The 19830-nt window shown below is 32.7% G+C and overlaps 1 protein-coding gene across 1 annotated transcript; it reads right to left on the minus strand.

Moving 5' to 3' along the window:
• Positions 1–6192: 6192 nt before the first annotated feature.
• LOC128158382 (uncharacterized) lies at positions 6193–18185 on the minus strand. Its single transcript, XM_052821171.1, has 6 exons — positions 17904–18185; positions 17318–17599; positions 12182–12367; positions 9024–9265; positions 7668–7827; positions 6193–7584 (listed from the first exon to the last, which is right to left on the minus strand). The coding sequence occupies exons 1-6, from the start codon at positions 18130–18132 to the stop codon at positions 7049–7051; spliced, it is 1635 nt and encodes a 544-aa protein (XP_052677131.1). The 5' UTR covers positions 18133–18185; the 3' UTR covers positions 6193–7048.
• Positions 18186–19830: the final 1645 nt, after the last annotated feature.

Consider the following 19830-nt stretch of genomic DNA (forward strand, 5'->3'; position numbering starts at 1 on the left):
TTGAATATAAAGTGTTCAAATTAAAATATATAGTATGACTTTACTTATAAGCATTCAAATGCATTTTGCGTGCTATTTTAAGGAAAGTTCGAAATATTCTAGCTCCAAAACGAGTCTGGTAATGTACTCTAAATTTTTTGGAATTAACAGGTTTAAATGTTAATAAATAAGGAATGAAATATCAAGGAAAATTATATAAAATTGAGGAAGGTCTCTTCTGTCCTTAATTAAAATAATATAAATAGACATCATAAATCCCATATCAAACGACATATAACCACTTGAATCTGCGCGTCTTTTAATGAATTTATGAACAGCGGCAAATTCTAAGGTAATGTTAGCTGCAAGTCTGTATAGCCCTTGTATGAAAAATTTCGGATGGTACTCAATTTTTCCAGACGGAGAGCTACATATATGCAGCTAAGGTAACTAATAATGCTTCCGATGAAATACTTTGTTTAGTAATGCAAGGTTTTAAGAGAGCAATACTTATTTGTTTAAAAAATAACACCCTAATACTTTGCATTTCATTCGCTGTTTGTAGAACAAGCAGAACCAGTATCAGTTCGATCCCTACCGTATGTACATTTTTCGAATTTAATAGCCCTTGCATTGCATTGCATTGCAAATACAAAATATCTTTTAAAAATTCAACACTGAAAGTGTTTATCTATATGGCTATTAATCTATATGTACATGTACACATAGCGTACACATGTGATTCAAAATACCCCAAACGGAAAAATTCACTTATTGAGTCTACATTTTATAGAATTTGCAAAAAATACATTGCGGGTCTGAATGTTTGTTAATGTGTCAATCTATCAATATACAGTTTGTTAATTATTTCCGATTGCTAAGGCTACATCGTTTTTGATGAACATTGAACAACATTTTTTCCATGCCATTATTTCCACGGAAGATAGCGAGTACAATTATAAAGCACAATTTAGTTAATTATCTCTTTAATATTGTGTACTAGTATGTAATAAATAATTTATAAATTGCTGCCGAAGGTTGTTTGGTATTTTCGTTTGTAGATGCATTGCAAGTAAAAAACGTGAAACGCGGGGCAAGTCATAATTAATATCCCTAATACCCGTTACTTAAAAATTGCGGGTTTGGATTCAAATATTATCGTTATACGAATATTAAGTTCACTTTTTAAAATCGTCTCCACGATGATAATATTATATCCATCGGAAATCAGTATTTTGTTTTGCTTTAAAAGAAATGTTCTATCGGGAGCAATCCCGCGTTCGTTTAAATTGCCAGCGTACATTTGTCATGTCAGTAATACACATTGTGCTTTATATGACGGCCGTGTATACGTACTGTAGAAAAGTTGAGTTTAATTACCATGCATTCGAACCATTTTATTAACACATCTCCCAGTACTGAAACAATTCAAAATGTCTCTGTTACAGTAACACAGTGGGGCGTTAAACATGTGTACGTCCAGCTCTACAAGCATATGCACTGTCGTCAAGGCGACGGCCTGAATACAGCTAGCGACTCTTCTATCGATCGGTTACCTGAGTCTCGTAATGCATCTAAATATAGAAAGGGGCACAGTTATGAAACAAACAACAAAAATAAGGTCAAAGAGGTTCATCTTTATGAAATGATTATGTACATATGAATAAAAACATTTGGGAACTTTATGTAGAATTATTTTTGCGCGCTGCATGTATCAGTTAGTGCATTACAAAAAGCCCTTTCATAACCTCCTAAACGTGCACACCCCCTCAAAAATGGACCGAACTGACAACAATTGTTTCTGCAAATACTGGCTATAAATTACGAAAACATTAAATTGAATACCATGAAAGGATTCAAAATTAATTTCTTTACAACTTTGCCTCAATAATGCATTAGAAATTTTTATTCCTTTACAAGTTATTGACAAGAAACTTTTGACGCATCTAACTCCCTAATTATAGGGGCCAGTCCCTTTTTCTGTATACCGAATGAAAGGTCTTGGTAAGACCAAGATATTTTAAAATACATGTTATAACAAATTTTTATTAGTTAAAAAACTAACACGGAAAATACGCGAATTTTTTTGAATTTTTTTCTTACCTTTGTTTCAACATCTATACCACCCCTTTTATTTGCATTTAAATAATAAATAAAATATATCTCGCACAAATTCAATGTATTAGCTTCCAAACCAGCCCATCTTTGAGACTCTGCCAGTCATCGTTATAGCTAAACCCCCCTGGACAAAAGAAGTCGTTAAATTTTACTAAAAGGGGAACAACTCAAAACCGGATGGGGATTTTCCTTAACTAAAATATGCAACGACAACATCACGCGGCATGTTATCAGTCCTGAAAATTTCAAAACAATCGGTGAACAAACGAGCGAGATATTAAGGATCAAAGTTGGCGTCTAGAAGAAAAAAAAAAATAATAAGAAATTTGAAAATTTTTCAGAATAATAGTAAGGTCTTCCGTTGGAAACGGAAGACCTTAACTATATATAGCTGCCCTCTGTCTGTAGCACTGGTTTAGGGAGATCCAACTTGTGTTGCTTAAAAAAGGTCTCAATTAAGTTGTTGTACAACTCATCCTTTCTGGAAAGCCCACCTTTGACCCCTGAGCTAGAAAAAGTTCATTAAAATCTATTTATTTACAACACAAGCATTTAATATAAAAAATTGCACTTGCACCTTATTTTAAGCAAACAGCATAGATTTATTCAAAGAAAAAAGTGTCTTTTTTTAATATATCAGAATATTTTGACACCTTATTTAATATTTAAAATCATTTGATGTAGAACAACCTCTCTTTAATATGCTAACAAAAATATACCCCACATTTGCTGCTTGATACCGGTAAATAATATGTCCGTAAAACTGAATGCATGGTAAAGTACTTTGTTTGTAGTTTGATACATACCTGCTACGTTTCTTGTCGGGAAAAGAACGGCCACCTGCCATCAGCAATTCAAATGCGTTTACAGCTTTTTTAGTGGCATTTGCAGCATGTTGTTAAAGTTTATTAAGCTCTGGGTCGTCGGTTGTTTTGCATATGAATAAAAATGATCTTCAAGAAAAGTTGCAAACAACTTCCCCCACCGATAACGAACCGTGTATTCTTGTCTGATTTTGTGCAGACACCGTAAATTCTGGTTCTTTTGAATTATTCTGACAATCATGGTGAATATTGAATCCTTAACGCTAGTGATTAATTTCTTGCCCTCTTTAAAATGTATACAAGGTTGGAATTCTCCGGACACGCCATGTTAACACAGTCAATGTTTATCGTGCGCTTTATCGACAAGACAGGTCAGGGTTTATTCTCAAACGTTTAGAGGACCGATTAGCTAAAACGTAAAACCTGTCGGTCAATCTTAATAATTCCGGGAAAAAAAATTTGGCGATCGAATTTTTTTTTAGGGTCGGTCGGGCGACAGGAAACAGGAATATTTTTTTTTTTTGCCTTATATCAAAGTGACAGTTACGGTGAAAAGTTTTAATAAATACATATTATAAATTTTATTGACATTTGATAAACATCTAATTAGATTATTAGATTATTCCTGCTTTAAAAAGTTTGGTAATAAAGATCATCATATGAGCAGCCAATTAGAAAGATGGTGGAACCTAAAATGAAGAATTGTCAAGCATTTTCAGACTTATTATTTCGCTTTTTTAAAAAGGCATACTAACTGAACGTCATTTGAATTCTATGACCTGTCAATTGTTCCTGATTTTGCATTTCAAATATTACTTGGGCATCTTATTATATGTTTAATAAACTAGTTTGCTTTCGATATCAGTATCATAAGTCACACATTTCAAAGAGCGCAATACTTAATATGTTTTGCATAAATGTATGCATCAGGTATAAATTTGACGTTTTAACTGATGTTCTCTTGCCATTTTTATAGACATAACAACTGTTTCACAGACTCTTGAAAATTCACCGAAGCTATCACAATTTCAGGGTATGGTTACGGAAAAGCAAAGTTTTTATCGCCAACACACAAGAAAAAATCACATATTACAGAAGGTTGACAATTTTTTTATTTACTGCTAATACAATTATAAAATAACCTAATCAAATAAAATCGAAATCAAATTTAATATCAATTAAATAAATATATAGTTTACTCATAAATTTATAAATGTATATAAACAACATTTAGGACAAAAATCCCTAAGGACTTGTTAATAAGCCAGAAGTTAAGCTCTAAGCTAAGTTTCAAAAAAGCACATCTCCACACACACAAAACAATGGCTGTAAAATTCTGTAATAGTTAAATTTAATCATTTTTTAAGAAAGTTATATAAATCATGCCATTTAATTAATTCAAGGCAGAAAATTTTTAGATACAGCGTTGTTAAATTGGAAATTGTGTTCCGTTTAAAGTAAATGCCTTAAATTTGGACACAATCATCATCAATGTTCATACACTATGCTTAATAATTTTCAAGTTCATATAAAAAGTCAAATGTCAAATATGATGACGTCATTTAGGATTTTTTTTTTTCAATTTTCATACACGTCAAATATATCTAAACCTCAATTAATCTAAAAGCAAATGATAAACTAGATAAATGTAATATCCCAATATGCAAGTGCGGAAAATAACAGTTTACACAACAATTGAATTTTTATGGTGAAACAGATTTTGTGTCCGAATTTTTTCTAAATTTTATTTTCTCAACCTATTTTCTTAAACGTTGAATTTAAAATCTAATGGCTGGATATTAAAGGAAGCGGATGGGAATAAAATCTAACAAAAATTCACCCCCACATATCCATACAACGTCTCCGTTTTATGCCTACATAATATATTCATATATAGACATACAAGTTTTACCATAATATTTAAAAGAATGTAAAAAAATGATGACTATCTGTATATAGCTATCTTTTAGTGGTATAAAAATGCAATGTTATCTTTAAACACGAATGCATACAAATTCTAAGCCAAAGTTCATTATCCAAGGAGTCTGTCCGATGCATGTTAAACTCGTCCTACTCTTTCCACCATTGCGTCAACTAGTCAACCCGCGTTCTTATTTTGTTACCCCGTTCTGGAAAGTTCTTTCTATCAAAACTAAAATCGCACATTTCAAAAACGATTTGGCTCATTTTATTTATTCAACATTTGTCAAATCTTAATTTCTATGTCATACAATAAATAAGTTCCATATATATATATTCACTTTTACGTATTTATTCAATATCATTCCATTGCAAGCAAACTACCACTGACTTGGGTCCGTCAAAGCGTGTCCACCACCTTACTCTCATTCTTGCTATTCGGGCTGGTTTATCGAAAATGAAAGTAGGTTTCTAATTAATTTTACAATAACTACTTATAAGTTTAAATTTAATTATAGCTTACCGGCATCATGTGCCCCGTGATGAAATACCAAAGGTGTAAGAAGTTACTCTGGTGCAGGCATGTTTGAGTTTATTGGCAAAATGTCTTAATATATAAGTATCGATCTTAACCATGCATTTTCTTTTTAGATACCGTTAATTGTTGAAAAATTCGTTAAAAAAGATTATTCGCAAGTGCTGTTTTATATATTTATCGGGTTATTTATTGATATCAAATTAAATTGATAAAAATTAATTTACCCGTTAGAGTTTATTTCTGTGTCTGTACATATGTAACGGAAAGGCTCTTATACAAGAAGCAGTACAAACAATTGTAATACTAAATTTTTACAAGTACTAGTAACCTATTCGCATAGCAAATTCTAACAATGACTTTCATTTAACACTCCATTAAAAGGAGATTTTAATGGCAGGTTTGAGGCGATGTAGGTAAAAATTGTCAGTTTGGACTTTTAAAATTTATTTATGTTAATATTTTACATATTTTTAGATTTCGTTCCAAAAAAAAAAACGAACTATAAAAAAAACTATTTATAGAAACATTTCAGCTTATTTGTTTTGTTATATCTTAATGCATACCAATTATATTTAGAATTTGTGATGTTTATCTTACGTCAAATAATAATACTATGCGGAATAGAACTAACAGGTACACTGCATGACTTGATTGATGAATTTTTGTATTGAAACAACTATCTGAAAATGTTTAAGCTTTCTAAGTTTATTACACAAATTGCATAATATAAGAATCACAACCACAACTTTATTATATACGCTCTTGTTAAACATTTAAAAAGAAGTTTGAGTTCATCAATAGATACTGGAAAGGCAGGCAAGGAACGGGTTTCTACATATGAATCGATTTCTCTAAATCTATATTACAAAGACATATGTCCAATCTACAGTCTACAAAACGAGAAACAAAGCAATTTGCTCTTCACTATTCACAATTTAAAAGAAACAGATATATATTAAAAATAATTGATTGATGACGCTATTCCCATTACAATTGTAATATATGAAAAATAATTCATTGATGACGTTATTCACATTACAATTGTATTTTACGATATTACCAATTGTCGGGAGGCTTGCTCTGCCTGTTACTGGTTGTGTAAACCCAATTCCTTTTGAGGGTTGACTGGTCTCTCCCGGGGCCCTATCCGCACGAAATATGAAGCCCCAATTATGGGATGCAGGGTTTTATCCAGCCCTTTGAAGGATAATCCTAATACCACTGTAATATACGGAAATTCCATTTTCAGCAGGCTAGCTATGCCTGTTACTGGTTGTGTAAACCCACCCTAGCTTAATATGGTTGTCAAATCATTTCAGAACATGATATTTAAAAAAACAATATATCACTGTTTGTTTAAAAAAAAAGTAAGTTGAATAAGTGAATATTCACAATATGTTTATTTGCATAATTAAGGTATTTGAATAATAAACACATCACAGAATACCATTCGGTTTCGCATAGTAAATAGTGAAAAACGAGTAGAACTCCGATGTTTGAAAGCCAAATAACAGTAGCTTCCAGCAAAACAGTTCTTTTTTCTTAAAAATGTGTGTTTTGTAAAGCAAACTTCATTAGTGATAAATTAAAGAGTGGTATGTAAATGTATATGGAAATATAACGTTTTGAAAGTCGTACGAAACATCTTTGTAGGAATGGCTAGAAATTTTTATTTTACGATGTTTGATATTTTGATTGATTTTATTCCGTAGGGCTGTATCACAAGCCACAAAGGATGAGCGGTTGATACTTGTGGATAACGGTGGTGGAATTGTCTAGTTCCATTAAGTTTTATCGAAAGTGTAGCATTCCGACGTAAATAAATGCTAAGATGAAACTCTTCGAAAGAAATCTCAGTATTTTCTTCCTGAAAAATTTCTACCTTCTCTAGTGTGCTTCCACAGGCTTCCATTTTACTTTCTGAGTTATAAATTTCGTCAGGATCTTTGTTTGTCAGGCCTATTCGAGTATATGCATGATTTTTATGACGTATTAAATCTGTTGGCTTGCAAAATCCATGTACGTGTACTTCGTCTTTGAGCGTCAGCGGCCGATTCATAAAGCATACACCACTTCTGTATAATTTTCCTTGGGTGGCAGTTGTTCCGTCATCCATGATTACTATATCTGAATCACAGACGTCATGAAATTTTACATCATCATTTTGATTGCTTCTTTCTGTCTTTTGTGTATTACCATGGTATTCTAAAAAGTAAGATATTAAAAAAATAAATTTAGATTTAAATCGGTCTAGTCTGTCTGTTTCTGAAAAAAGCATTATCTGTTACCTTCGATTAGAAGTTGATCAAACGGATGTTGTTCCTTTTTAAATGTTTTTAATTTCTCGATCATTTGTTCCATGTCTTTCCCTTTGGCGAAAACTTTGTTCAAAATGTCACAGGTGTCTTCTATCAACTTGACATTATCCTTGCTTAATCTTCGAATTGCCTAAAACGAATCACTCACTGGAGATGATATAAATATATAGATTATTTATTAAAGTGTTTTTAAAAGTGTCACAATAAATATTTAAATAATTTAAAAAAGTTGAATGGGAATATGAAGATATATCATCCCAAGAAAAAAAGTATTTCCCAAAGGCATCACCCATACATATTACATGCAAAAAGTACATGCAAGAGATATATGAGATACCAGATTTTAGCCGGTCTCTTTAAATTTATTATTATTCTAACCGTATTGTGTGAACTTTGGTTATTTCATCAAGCTAGCTTAACATGTACATGACCCTGTAAACCAAAATCATTTTTGCAGGTCAACTGGACTCTCAACGGGTCACATCCCGACTGAAAAGGAGAGTTTCAAATATGGGATGTTATATTTTAGTAGCCTGATGAATAGTATACTCAGTATATCCGTTCTTACTAACGATGAATTTTAGATATCCCTTTGTATGTAATTATCCGTTTAACTTTATACAGTGATATCTTTTTCTCTTATTACGCTCAACATGTCAACGGTTAAGTGATTTTTTTTAAAAGCGACAATTTCTAATCTTTCAATGATTTTGCAATGAAGTACACTTGTTATTAATTTTAATTGAATTTTGAATTAACGTTTTATTGTTAGAATATTTACAGTAATTTAAATGGTACACTGACAACAGACTAATATTCGGTATTCTAATTAGTGATTGAATAGCTAACAAGGAAACAATTCTAACATTTTATTGCCATGCATATCATCTCATATAAATGTTGTCAAAGATAAACTGATCGCGATGTCTGAATAAACGAGGGATTAAATCGATAATCAGAAAGTGATCGGTTATATAAGTTGAAATGGAAACTGGATGGGACAATCATTATATTCTAGATAAAAGATAGTTTAAAACCCTGTAGTGTGAATCAATTTCAAAAAGTTATTTTTCAACGCATTTAGATCAATAAATATCATAAGAAAAAAAATTAAGACATCAAAAATAAGCCCGTGAATAATTTTTTCGACTTTAAGTCTCGAAATAAACCAAGCAAACCATCTAAGTCAATATTCAGCTTTAAAATAACCGTTGATCCAATTTTAACCCAAAGAAACATTTCACGTTACACCGATCTTCATTAGATAACCAAATGATGTAAAATTCAATTGATTTTCTCTGCAACCTGTAAGTCATCACAAATTACCCCAGACAAGTCCAAAACTGTTTTGTTGAATAATGTTGTTTCAATCTCCGACGCATCAGTATGACAAATAAGATTCCTGCATTGATGTATTCGCTCGATGTCATCCGCTAAAGCTATGTCGTTTTCTTCAGGACGTTTCCCCCAACCATTTTTAGGTTTTTGGACAACTGAATTTCTTAATATAACGTACATTAGGGAAATGTCTGCATCGTTCAATGAGGTCCCCTTTTTTCTCACAAGACCTGAAAAATTAAACTCGTCTGATAAAAATTAATACATGCATAACCTTAAATGCTCCATGATTAAAAACAGGTAGAGTAAGTTTATACTTAGTTTAATCAAAAACACTGTTGATAATTATCGTTTTAAATTACATATATTTACATTTTCTTTGTATGTCACAACACTACAAGTTAAATTTGTTCAATACATTTCATCATAACGAAAATGATGTACTCTTAATTTAACAATTGCTAAAAATTATTTAAATACATTGTATAGGAAATAAAGAACCATTCTTTGACTATTATGAGGTGATCAAATACGGTCGGACGCGATAAAATCTTTTATTTGATTTAATCACATTCCGACCATATTTGACCACCTCATACAGAGTACCTTATATGCAATATTTTGCCAAAAAATTCAAAAGTTCAAAAGCTTGTTTTTCAGAAATCAAACTTCTAGCAATATGCAAACCTCTGATGTATGTACAATTGATCTGCAAAAAGAACAACTTTCTATCTTGAAATTGTAGGAAAAGTTACATGTATTCGTACAATGAGGGTACCCTTTATGGAATATTTTGCCAAAAAATGACTAAATTCAAAAGGTGGTATTTTCCCCCTGAATTATCAGAAATCAAAATCCTAGGAATATGCACACCTTTGATATATGTACAGTAGATCTGCAACAAAACAACTTCTTATCTTGAAAACTGTAGGATTAGTTATGAGGGTATCCTATATGCAATATTTTGCCAAAAATTGACTAAGTTCAAAAGCTGGGTTTTTTTTTCATAAATCATCAGAAATCAAAATCCTAGCAATATGCACACCTCTGATATATGTACAATTGATCTACAAAAGAACAATTTCCCATCATAAAAACTGTAGGAGAAGTTATCCGTACAATGAGGGTACCCTATATTTTGCCCGAAAATGACTACGTTCAAAAGGTGGTATTTTTTCTATAAATTATCAGGATTCAAATTCCTAGCAATATGCACACCTCTGATACATGTATAATTAATCTGCAAAAGAACAACTGCTTATCTTGAAAACTGCAGCAGGAGTTATCCGTACAATAAGGGTACCCTTCTGGCAGCCGCCCGCCTGCACGCCATTTTGACCATTTCAATAACCGAATTTTTCCGTTGGAAAACCCGGTTAATAACGTGATCAGCATGTGTCCTATTGAAACATTATGCTTGCTAGTTGACAAGGACATTGTATCGACTATATAACTTTCGTAAAGAGTCTTGTTCCAAAAACTTGTTAGTAAATAAGTCATGTCATATTATTGCAAAAGGTAGAACAAGAGGCACAAAGTTCTTAACAGTCACCCGAGTACTATAGCGTTTATTAAGACGTTTCAAAATAATGGGGAGTGAGAATGAAATACTGCATGGGAAAGAAAATGCAAGTTTTGAAATAGTCAAGTAACGATTTAGAAAAAGAATGTTTATTAAAAAAATTCTATAATAATAACCTAGGGGTCATGAATTTCACAAAATGTAAGTAAAGCCATTGTTGATCATCCTTATGATTCACTTATGCAATTTTTTTTTTAGATTATTCAGGATAAATGCATATTCGCTATATATGATAACTATTGCCCCCCCCCCCCCCCCCTCACACACACACTCTCTCACAAATCATGACCAATAAAGGCGATTTAAAAAAAAGAATTGCAATTCATTATAGGACCACTACAATTCCGCCCCGACACTAGAACTTCGGACGCCAGAACTTCGGCACTCGGGTCATAAATTTCACAATTATACATGAAGTGAAGGCTTCCTTTCTTATGATAACGTAAGAGCTTAGTTTGTCTGTTAGACGTTTATAAGTAGAGAAAAAAATATTTCAATAGAAGAAATGCGTATTCAATATAAAACCATTTGAACCCCGTCCTAATACCAGTATTCCTGACCCTACTTTGGTAGATACATGTCCGTATCCAAATATATATACATGTATTTAGGTAAATTGCATATTTTAAATGTGTTCATTTTTCAAATTTTTCATTGTTATATTTTAATCATATAGATTATTGCTGTTCAACAGAACGACATTTTATAAACCAATATGTGAAACTACTTCAGGGTGCTGCTTTTGTAGAACATGACTGAATCATTGTTATTTGTTACATCTACCCTCTGTCCCGAGATATCCTCAATTCACATTTTGCCTTATTACTCGATATTTGTAAATACCCCAGGGTTCAAACCATGTTAATTCAAAAAATATTAAAAATTTCAAAGATTTCTCAGTTAAAACGCACCCTTAGCTTAATAGGTTTCAACGCACGGCTTAAAAATGTGATGTCCACGGGGATTTTGCATTGCGATAAGCCCGGATGATGACGTTGAAAAATTGCGCGAGGTATTCCGAGGTATGACTTTCGAATGGAGAAAAGATGTGAACATTCCCCTTTATAAATCTCCGAAAGATAAACGATTTCGTTCCTGTGATTTTTTTTCGATTGACAAAATGAAGATATCTTAAAAATTTTCCCTTTCATCGATTCAAACTGCACTTCGTTCACAGGTACATTTTTATACATTTTCATTGCATTTGGGTCAGACTATAAAAGGAAACTTTTAATTAGCTTGGTTTTTTTCACCCCCCCCCCCCCCAAAAAAAAAGCCCCGGAAAGAGCAAATAATCAAGAAAAACAACGCAGTATCCAAAAGATTTAGTTACTGAATGAAGAGTCTATCTGCACGAAATGTTGTACTAACTTAAACAACTTAAAGGAATATTGGCATTATGTAGCAAATTCCTTACTGGCATTCAGAATGTTACGTTAAAGTCAAACAAGCATGGTAAAATTTGACTTTAAGCGAGATTTGCATTAGACAACCTTAAAAAAACTTAAATTATGTCTATGCTTATAGATGAAAAAACTATCAAAATAACAAAACACTAAATTACGTGAAAATAATTCGTTGTTTCTTGGGTTTGTGAGATTTGATTCACAGTATTGCTTCAATCTTGTTTTTTTGTCTTCAAAATCATTCGGGTTGTCAAAAACTTTTCTCATGGCATCAGCGCTGACAGCTTGCAGAGCAAACAAACGAAGACAGTTTCCTTGTTTGCTTGTTGTATATTTCCCAGAATCTAAAAAACAAATATCATTTCAAAATTATTTGAGCAATAACTATGCAACGCATTTATTAAGTCTAAATCAAATAGGGAGTTAGTTATATTTTGTTAACTGACGCTGAACAAGAAAAACAAAAGAACCACCGGCCTAGACGGTTACCTGTGTGTCATAGCCCTTAAATGGACCTGCCAGGGTGTATCATGTTTCAAATGCATGTTAAGCTTAGCTTCATTTTGGAGTCTAAACTCCTTTAACTGTTACCCCTTCTGTTGTAAATTGATGTTTACAAGCATATATACATTAAAGAGTCAGAAGATTCTCAGGATTTTTACACCCTAGCTAGCTTCAGAGCCAAACATTGTAAACGTTTACTAAAAATAGACCTGCAGGCCTTTAGTGGTCGAATAATATTTACAGTTCCAATAGTTAACGCACAACACACATGGCCAACGGCGATAGGTTACCCAATATACTCAAGTAACCTAAAAAAAAATACATGTTCTCTAAATGGCTATATATCAAATATATATGAATAAGAAGAAGGAAAAATTTCTAATTTTAATCAATGTTTACTATATATTGGCCTCCGCCCTAGGGCCTGAATCCTTAACAAAGGTGCCATGAATTTTACAATGTTCGTAGAGGGCTTCATGGACATCAAAATCGTACATTTATTTATTTTTTAATTTTTTGAGCTTCTATTCGGAAGTAGAGAAGAAGAGAAGATTTGAAGATTGAACTTCATTACCATGTTTTTAGTGTTTTATATATATATATATATATATATATATATATATATATATATATATATATATATATATATATATATATATATATTTTTACAAAATATTTAAATTTCTATACATTTTTACTTTATGACCATTTTGGATTTTGCTAGGTCCTGAACAACTGACCAAAGGGCTACGAACTTCACAACTTTATAAGAGTGCGTAATGGATATTATGCAAACCCTAAAACGTGCTACTACTTTAGCGACATGGTTCGGTTCGGTACCCTTTTTGAACGGAACGGTTCGATTTGTAAACGTTACATTTCGTTTTGTGAACGGTATGGTTCGTTTTGTGAACGGAACGGTTCGCTTCTTGCACGGTACGCTTTGCTAAAAATAGCTGCACGCTTTGTGAACGATTTGATAAGATAAACAATGAATATTAGTTTAAAAATCTTGAAATCAACTGTTATAAATTTTTTGACACGGATTTTATTCATATAACGATCTCCGATCCTCAGCAAAGCGAGACAACTCGTTCTTATATTCGTAAATAGTTTATTCGTACCATGAAGTCCGGCTTTTATATTTTTTGGAAATCTTTTGTCAAACAAAGAGAATATGTAACTAGTAAACAATCTAATTTTCAACAAGCTAAAGACAAGAAAGGTCAGTTCAAAAAAGGGTTCACTAGTTTTTCCACTGGCTGTGACATAAATAACAGCATTGATGTGAACAATAATGAAACTCAGACATGATGATGTAAATTCTGGGTTGGAGTTGGAGTTGTATTGATAGTGAAGAACCTTATCGATCTACATATACAAATATTTTTGATCGGCGAAGGAACGTAGAATTTTCAGTTTTGGTTGATTATCTAGAGCGAGGACGTGTTTTGTGCCATAAAGCACTAAATTTAGCAAAGTGTGTAAAAGAAAAACAGTATGGTCTTGCGATCTTATTGTACATAGAGTGTACCTGCTGAAAGGAGTTGACTATTGTATCAACAGGGAAGAGACACAACATTGGTATACATAAACCAATACTATGTGCTCATAATTGCAGAAATTCGATAGTGTTGATCTATGCAGAGTAATGAGAAAATGCTATAATATACCACTGCAAGACTGCATTATTGGATTCTGTGATTATCTGCCTATGTTGAAGAATCATGCATCTTGTAGTTCCACAAAATGAACTCTGAAGACCGTTGTGCTAGAAATTCCAGGCTGTACATTCGAGGCACATGATGCAATTGAAGACTGTACATATCTACAGAAATTTGTCGAACATCACAGTACATATTCCTATATTTTGAACTATACTTTCACTTTGGATTATATTATGCAAGTTGTACTCCAGATGGACTCTAAATCTAACTGGCAAACGTTGATGCCCTTGCTTACAAACAAAACAGTGTCTGATGGCATGGTGAAAAGGATGTCTCTCCCTGGCTTTTCAATGCATCATTTGCAGTTAGCGTACCACAGAAGAGGCTTTGATGGTGTACAAAGTATACTGAGTGAATGTTGTCATGGAAAACCAAGGGTAACAAAGCGCAGGAACATTATTACATCCGTTGTTGACTTTTTGAAAGAAAGATATAAGAAAGATAACTCTTTCTCATACATGTTGTAAAGATATTTTCTTTTACTTCCATGATTATAATACTGGAAACAGCACATTTTTATTTAATTATTTACATATACATATCTACTGATTGTTTTTATGTGCAGCAATCAAGTGTAATCATACTCTACTGAATACAAATTAGTTAAACCTTGAAGTCACTTCTTTTTCCTTATATAAATGTATACGGGTGATAATGCATTATCTTTGAAAAAACGCATGGAAACAATACATATAAATGCTTCATTAATTATTATAATCATTAGTATGAGAGAGTAAAATGTCGTTTGCTTTAAAATTTACACTTTCAATTTTTGGTACATGTACCAGAGGATCGGAAAAAAATATGACTATGAATTTTTGTTATTCCGTTAAACTATACATGTACATGTAACATATTTCTTACGATATGTACACAACTGAATATACACAACAAGTCAATAGCTTTTATGGCGATATTTATCATTTTGTTGGACAAGTGTCCGCTCTTCACTGCATGTACGTCATTCAGCTGACGTTTTACAAATGCTGACTTACTTGTTTATATTACATTTACCTTTTTATTCACATACTTATTTATAAACAAGACACGGAAAATACCCGGTTATAAACAAATGAATGTTAAAAGTGATAAATATATTAAGAATTTATCTACTAACAGAAAAAAATACTACAGCGAGGGATAGAGACACTGATCGCCAGTACATGATAATCATGATCATGAAGTCGGAAGGAAATGATTGTTGAATAATTTCAAATTTTAAGAGAAACACTCTTTTAAATATGGATTTAAGAAACATAAAACAAAACAAATTTCATTCGATAATTTTCTTCTAGCTATGTAGGAGGGGCCAAGTAGCTTGCCGCGCGTGGCGTGATATGTACTGTTATACTTAAACTGATTGACAGGCGAAGCACGTGGAGTCCTGACATAAAATCCCGCTCAAATGACCGATAATAGAACATAAAGCAAAATAATATAGTTCAGTGATAAAACTTTAAGTATTATAATCAACACACACATACCCCTCTCTCTCTCTCTCTCTCTCTCTCTCTTGAGAATCACATATAGCTATGTAAAGTCATCTGGTAAGCGATAAAAGAACCTTAAGCGAAATAATATAGTTCAGTGATAAAACTTTAAGTATTATAATAAACACACACACACACTCCTCTCTCTCTTTCTTGAGAATCACATATAGCTATGTAAAGTCATCTGGTAAGAGATAATCTCTGTCCGTATTCTTCGAAAGGCATTAGGTCAATAAGCCGTATATGGAAGTTGCACGCTTATTGCACGGTACGGTACGCTTTTTTGGCTGTTTTGAGGCGGGTCTTGCATAAACTATCTTGCACGCTTTTTGCACGATACGGTTTGTTTTGTGAACAAAACGGTTCGCTTTGTGAATGGTACGGTTCTTTTTGTGAACGATACGTTACGCTTTATGAACGGTACGTTTTGTTTTGTGAAAGGTACGGTTCGTTTCTTGCACGGAACGGTACGGTTCGTTAAAAAAGCACGTTACAGGGTCTGTAACCATACATTCAGATTAAAAAATGAAAAATTGTTATCGCACAATTGTAATAGGTCACCTGAGTGACTTAGGTGACATTAACAGAAGAGACAGAGAACATTTGCGTGAAACTAATTGTTTCATCGATATTAACAACAAGTAGTAGTATTATACTTTCAGGTTAATTACTGAAATCTGATTGGTTTAGACGCAGTTGGTAATCTGTTCTATTAACCTCAGCGTAAGCAAAACACTTGGCAACAGGTTACACAACGAATTGTTACATGCGCGTAAATTATGCGCGTACGGTTCGCCGTAGACTTCACTTCATTTCTGTTTAAAAGCAGTAAAATTTTCTTTAAATTAAGGACATTCAGTATAATAAAATAAACAGTACCTGTTTGGGAGGGTAACTGTTGAAATTGACATCCCTCGAAAACCATTGTCGGTTGACAATGGTTGTCTTGGGTGTCAATTTCAGCAGTTACCCTTCCAAACAGGCACTATTTATATAATGGTACATGTAGCAGGCACGTAGCATCGTTTTTGAATGTGTGTGGGGGGGGGGGGGCAGACTCAAACAAAAAATCTTGACAAGCTAAAAAAAAACAACAAAAAAACGGGGGGGGGGGGGGGGAAATGTTATGTTTCCCAAAATCTTCAAAATCCTAATCCGTGTGTGTGGGGGGGGGGGGGGGCTTGCTTTCTATATAACTTCAATTTCAAGTTATTTGAAAGTTATTTGGGGCTCGCTTACTATATAACTTCAATTTCACAACTCATTCCCTTATTTTCATATCAATTTTTTACATACTCCCAAAAAAGTGGGGGGCCCAACTCAATGATAATCCCATTTTTTATAAGTTAAGTTTTATAAATTTGTTGCTGCGAGAAAATGTGGGAGGGGGGCCAGGCGCCCCCTGCCCCCCCCCCCCCCCCCCTGATGCTACGTGCCTGTGTAGGAGTGATAAGCCAGATTCAACAGTAATTGGAACTAAGCGTCTCAATATAGTACATATGTATACATAAAACACTCCATACCTATAAACTTACTCTAATCATCTGTTTTTAATGTAGCTAAGAATATTTACCATCGACGAAAGTGTGAATTTTATTGCTTTTCATGGTGTCCAAAGAAAATTGATATGCTGCGCTATCTCCTTTTTCTGCATTTATAATTTCAATTGCGTGGATTTTATTTCTTTGATATAACAAATACTTTTTAGTGTCTGGCTGTATTTCTGTTGTTGATTGTTTCGTTATCTTCCACCATTTTGCAATCGAAAACTTTCTATCAGGCAAGAAGGCCTGGAAATTTATTGTTTCTGATGGAGACACTACCACAGGACCCGATATAAAAATCATTTGACGAACTACAAAAAAAAATCTACATGTATGATCATTTAAACATTGGGGTTTTGAATTAAGCGATAAAAAGAATGAATTCGTCTTATTCATGTGATACCGTTGATACTGAGATAATTTCGAATCACAATTTTCGTTATGAAATTAATCAAATCGATCTAAAATCACATTTTCATATTGTATTTCTTTTTGAATTTGGCATGAAAATTTATCATCAAATAGTTTTGCTACGAGGTTTGTAAGAGTGATTGAGTGTTTAGACATAATTCAAATTGGAAATGTTATTCTTTTCCACAATGATGTCGTACTTACCTCCGATTACGAACAACTCCTCATTGCAAGTTCCCTTCCCCAGTGCGTTCTGTACTTCAATTGTATAAACATCCCCGTCATCTTCTTTGACATTGTTAATACACAGTACAGGACGGTCGCCAACATTTAAGCTTCCGGCATATTTGGTGAGAGTGATGTCAATAGGTTTATTGCCTTTCTTCCAAATAATACTTGTATGTTTGGGATAACTTCGAATTGTCGCAATCATGTTCACACAGTCATAAGGACATGCTGAAGGGACTTCGTTTAGTGCAACTTTTGGATGATCTGCAGATACGCAAGCATATAATTTATAAAAACGTATATTGTATGTTATAATGTATCTAATGAGCCACTTTTATTTTCTTGTACAAACGTACTAGAATGAGATCTTGCTCCTCTGTGTGTCTGTGTGTTTGATCGTAACCATAATACATTTCTAACTTGTTCTTGTTTTGTTATAAAAAAATCTTGAAAATATGTTAAAATAAGGACCAATCCTTACACATCAAGTTGAAAATCAAATTGTAAAGCATAAAAGAAATATATGTCTGAAAAACTACTTTATCAAAAGTATCAATATTTGCAATAAAGTTTCTTGACATTTGGTATGTCATAAATTGTTAAAACGGTGACCGCCTCCAATACTGAGGTCCCACAGGCTTAAAGGATACAACGTGCAATAAACACTAAATTACAACTAAGGGAAATATGTTAAACTCCTCAGGATTTTGATTGTGATACTTTTATGCACGTTTTTTTGTAATAGTGTAGATTCAACATTTTCTAAACTGTTAAGGTTTTACAACCAAATGTTTGGCCAAAAGATTAGTTTAATGTTCTGCATTGGAAAAGTAGCATACAGGGTGTCCCAGAATATCTGGTACCATTTAAAAGTTCATCTAAATTAAATAATATGTGGCCAAAACTTGTAAATTGTGACTTAGATAAAAAGTAAAATTGTTTCCATTTTCCCACAAAAAAAGTTATTAGAAAAACGTGCCTTTCATTTAATTATGATGTCACAAAATTTGATCATATTTCTTTAATTGTTTTGAATTTCATTTAAAATTAATCGGACAAGAGATCTTTCGTTTTAAAACTGTTTTGTTTTTCAAACACAGATTCCAGATATAGTTGAACGATTTATAAAATGAGATACCGTGGGATAAAACATACCAACAAGCAACAGATTCTTTTAATAGTGAGAAATTTTGAGAAAATGGGATTCGTACAGTGGTTGTTGCGAGGAATTTTACTTATCCAATTGACGTTGTTATTGATGAAAAAGGACGTCATTTTGGCGCACTCTATTTTTGTTCTGTTTTTTTTTAAATAATAATCAATTTGTCACAAACTTCAGAATGTTTGTGAAATTTGTTGAGTGAAAATTCACATCATGGACAGTTATGAAAATGCCTTTGATTTTTTGTTAAATAAATTTAATCAGACGTTACTTAAATAGTATCATACGAGGGTTGTTCGGAAATTATTGAGACATTTTCTCTTATTCTTTTAGTAAAAAAGATAAACTCTTGAAATTTCACCAAAACGTAAATCAGGATAGAGTTTATCAATGTGAAAAGTTTCTTGTTCATGGCATGAACAAATCATTCCTAGTAAGCTGACCAACGTGCCTTCGTCCTGTAACCCGGCGCAACCGCAAACTTTTCGAAACGTCATTTTAACGCTTATTATTGCTCCCGTGTTTTAAACACCTTACAAACGAACTGAAATAAGAATTATTCTTTATTTCTCATCTTTTGTTTTAATTTCAAGATGTCATCATTTACATTTTCTCTCATTCTTGTTTTTTTTAGTGAAAAAATCGAGATATTTTTACCCGAAAGTCTAATTACTGTGAATGTCTCCTGCAGTCATTTTTTTTTTTTTTACATATTTTAGAACTGTTGACAACAGTTAGTGT

Source organism: Crassostrea angulata, chromosome 8, assembly GCF_025612915.1.
Source record: "Crassostrea angulata isolate pt1a10 chromosome 8, ASM2561291v2, whole genome shotgun sequence".
In the NCBI taxonomy this organism is placed as follows: domain Eukaryota; kingdom Metazoa; phylum Mollusca; class Bivalvia; order Ostreida; family Ostreidae; genus Magallana; species Magallana angulata.

Bases quoted from the DNA above. Each gene is read 5' to 3' on its own strand.
- LOC128158382 (XM_052821171.1), bottom strand. From the start codon at position 18,132: ATGATTGCGACAATTCGAAGTTATCCCAAACATACAAGTATTATTTGG. The intron at 17,600-17,903 runs GTAAGTACGACA...TTTTTTTTGTAG, and splicing joins GGAGTTGTTCGTAATCGGAG to TTCGTCAAATGATTTTTATA. The intron at 9,266-12,181 runs GTAATTTAGTGT...TTAATTTTTCAG, and splicing joins AAACAACGAATTATTTTCAC to GTCTTGTGAGAAAAAAGGGG.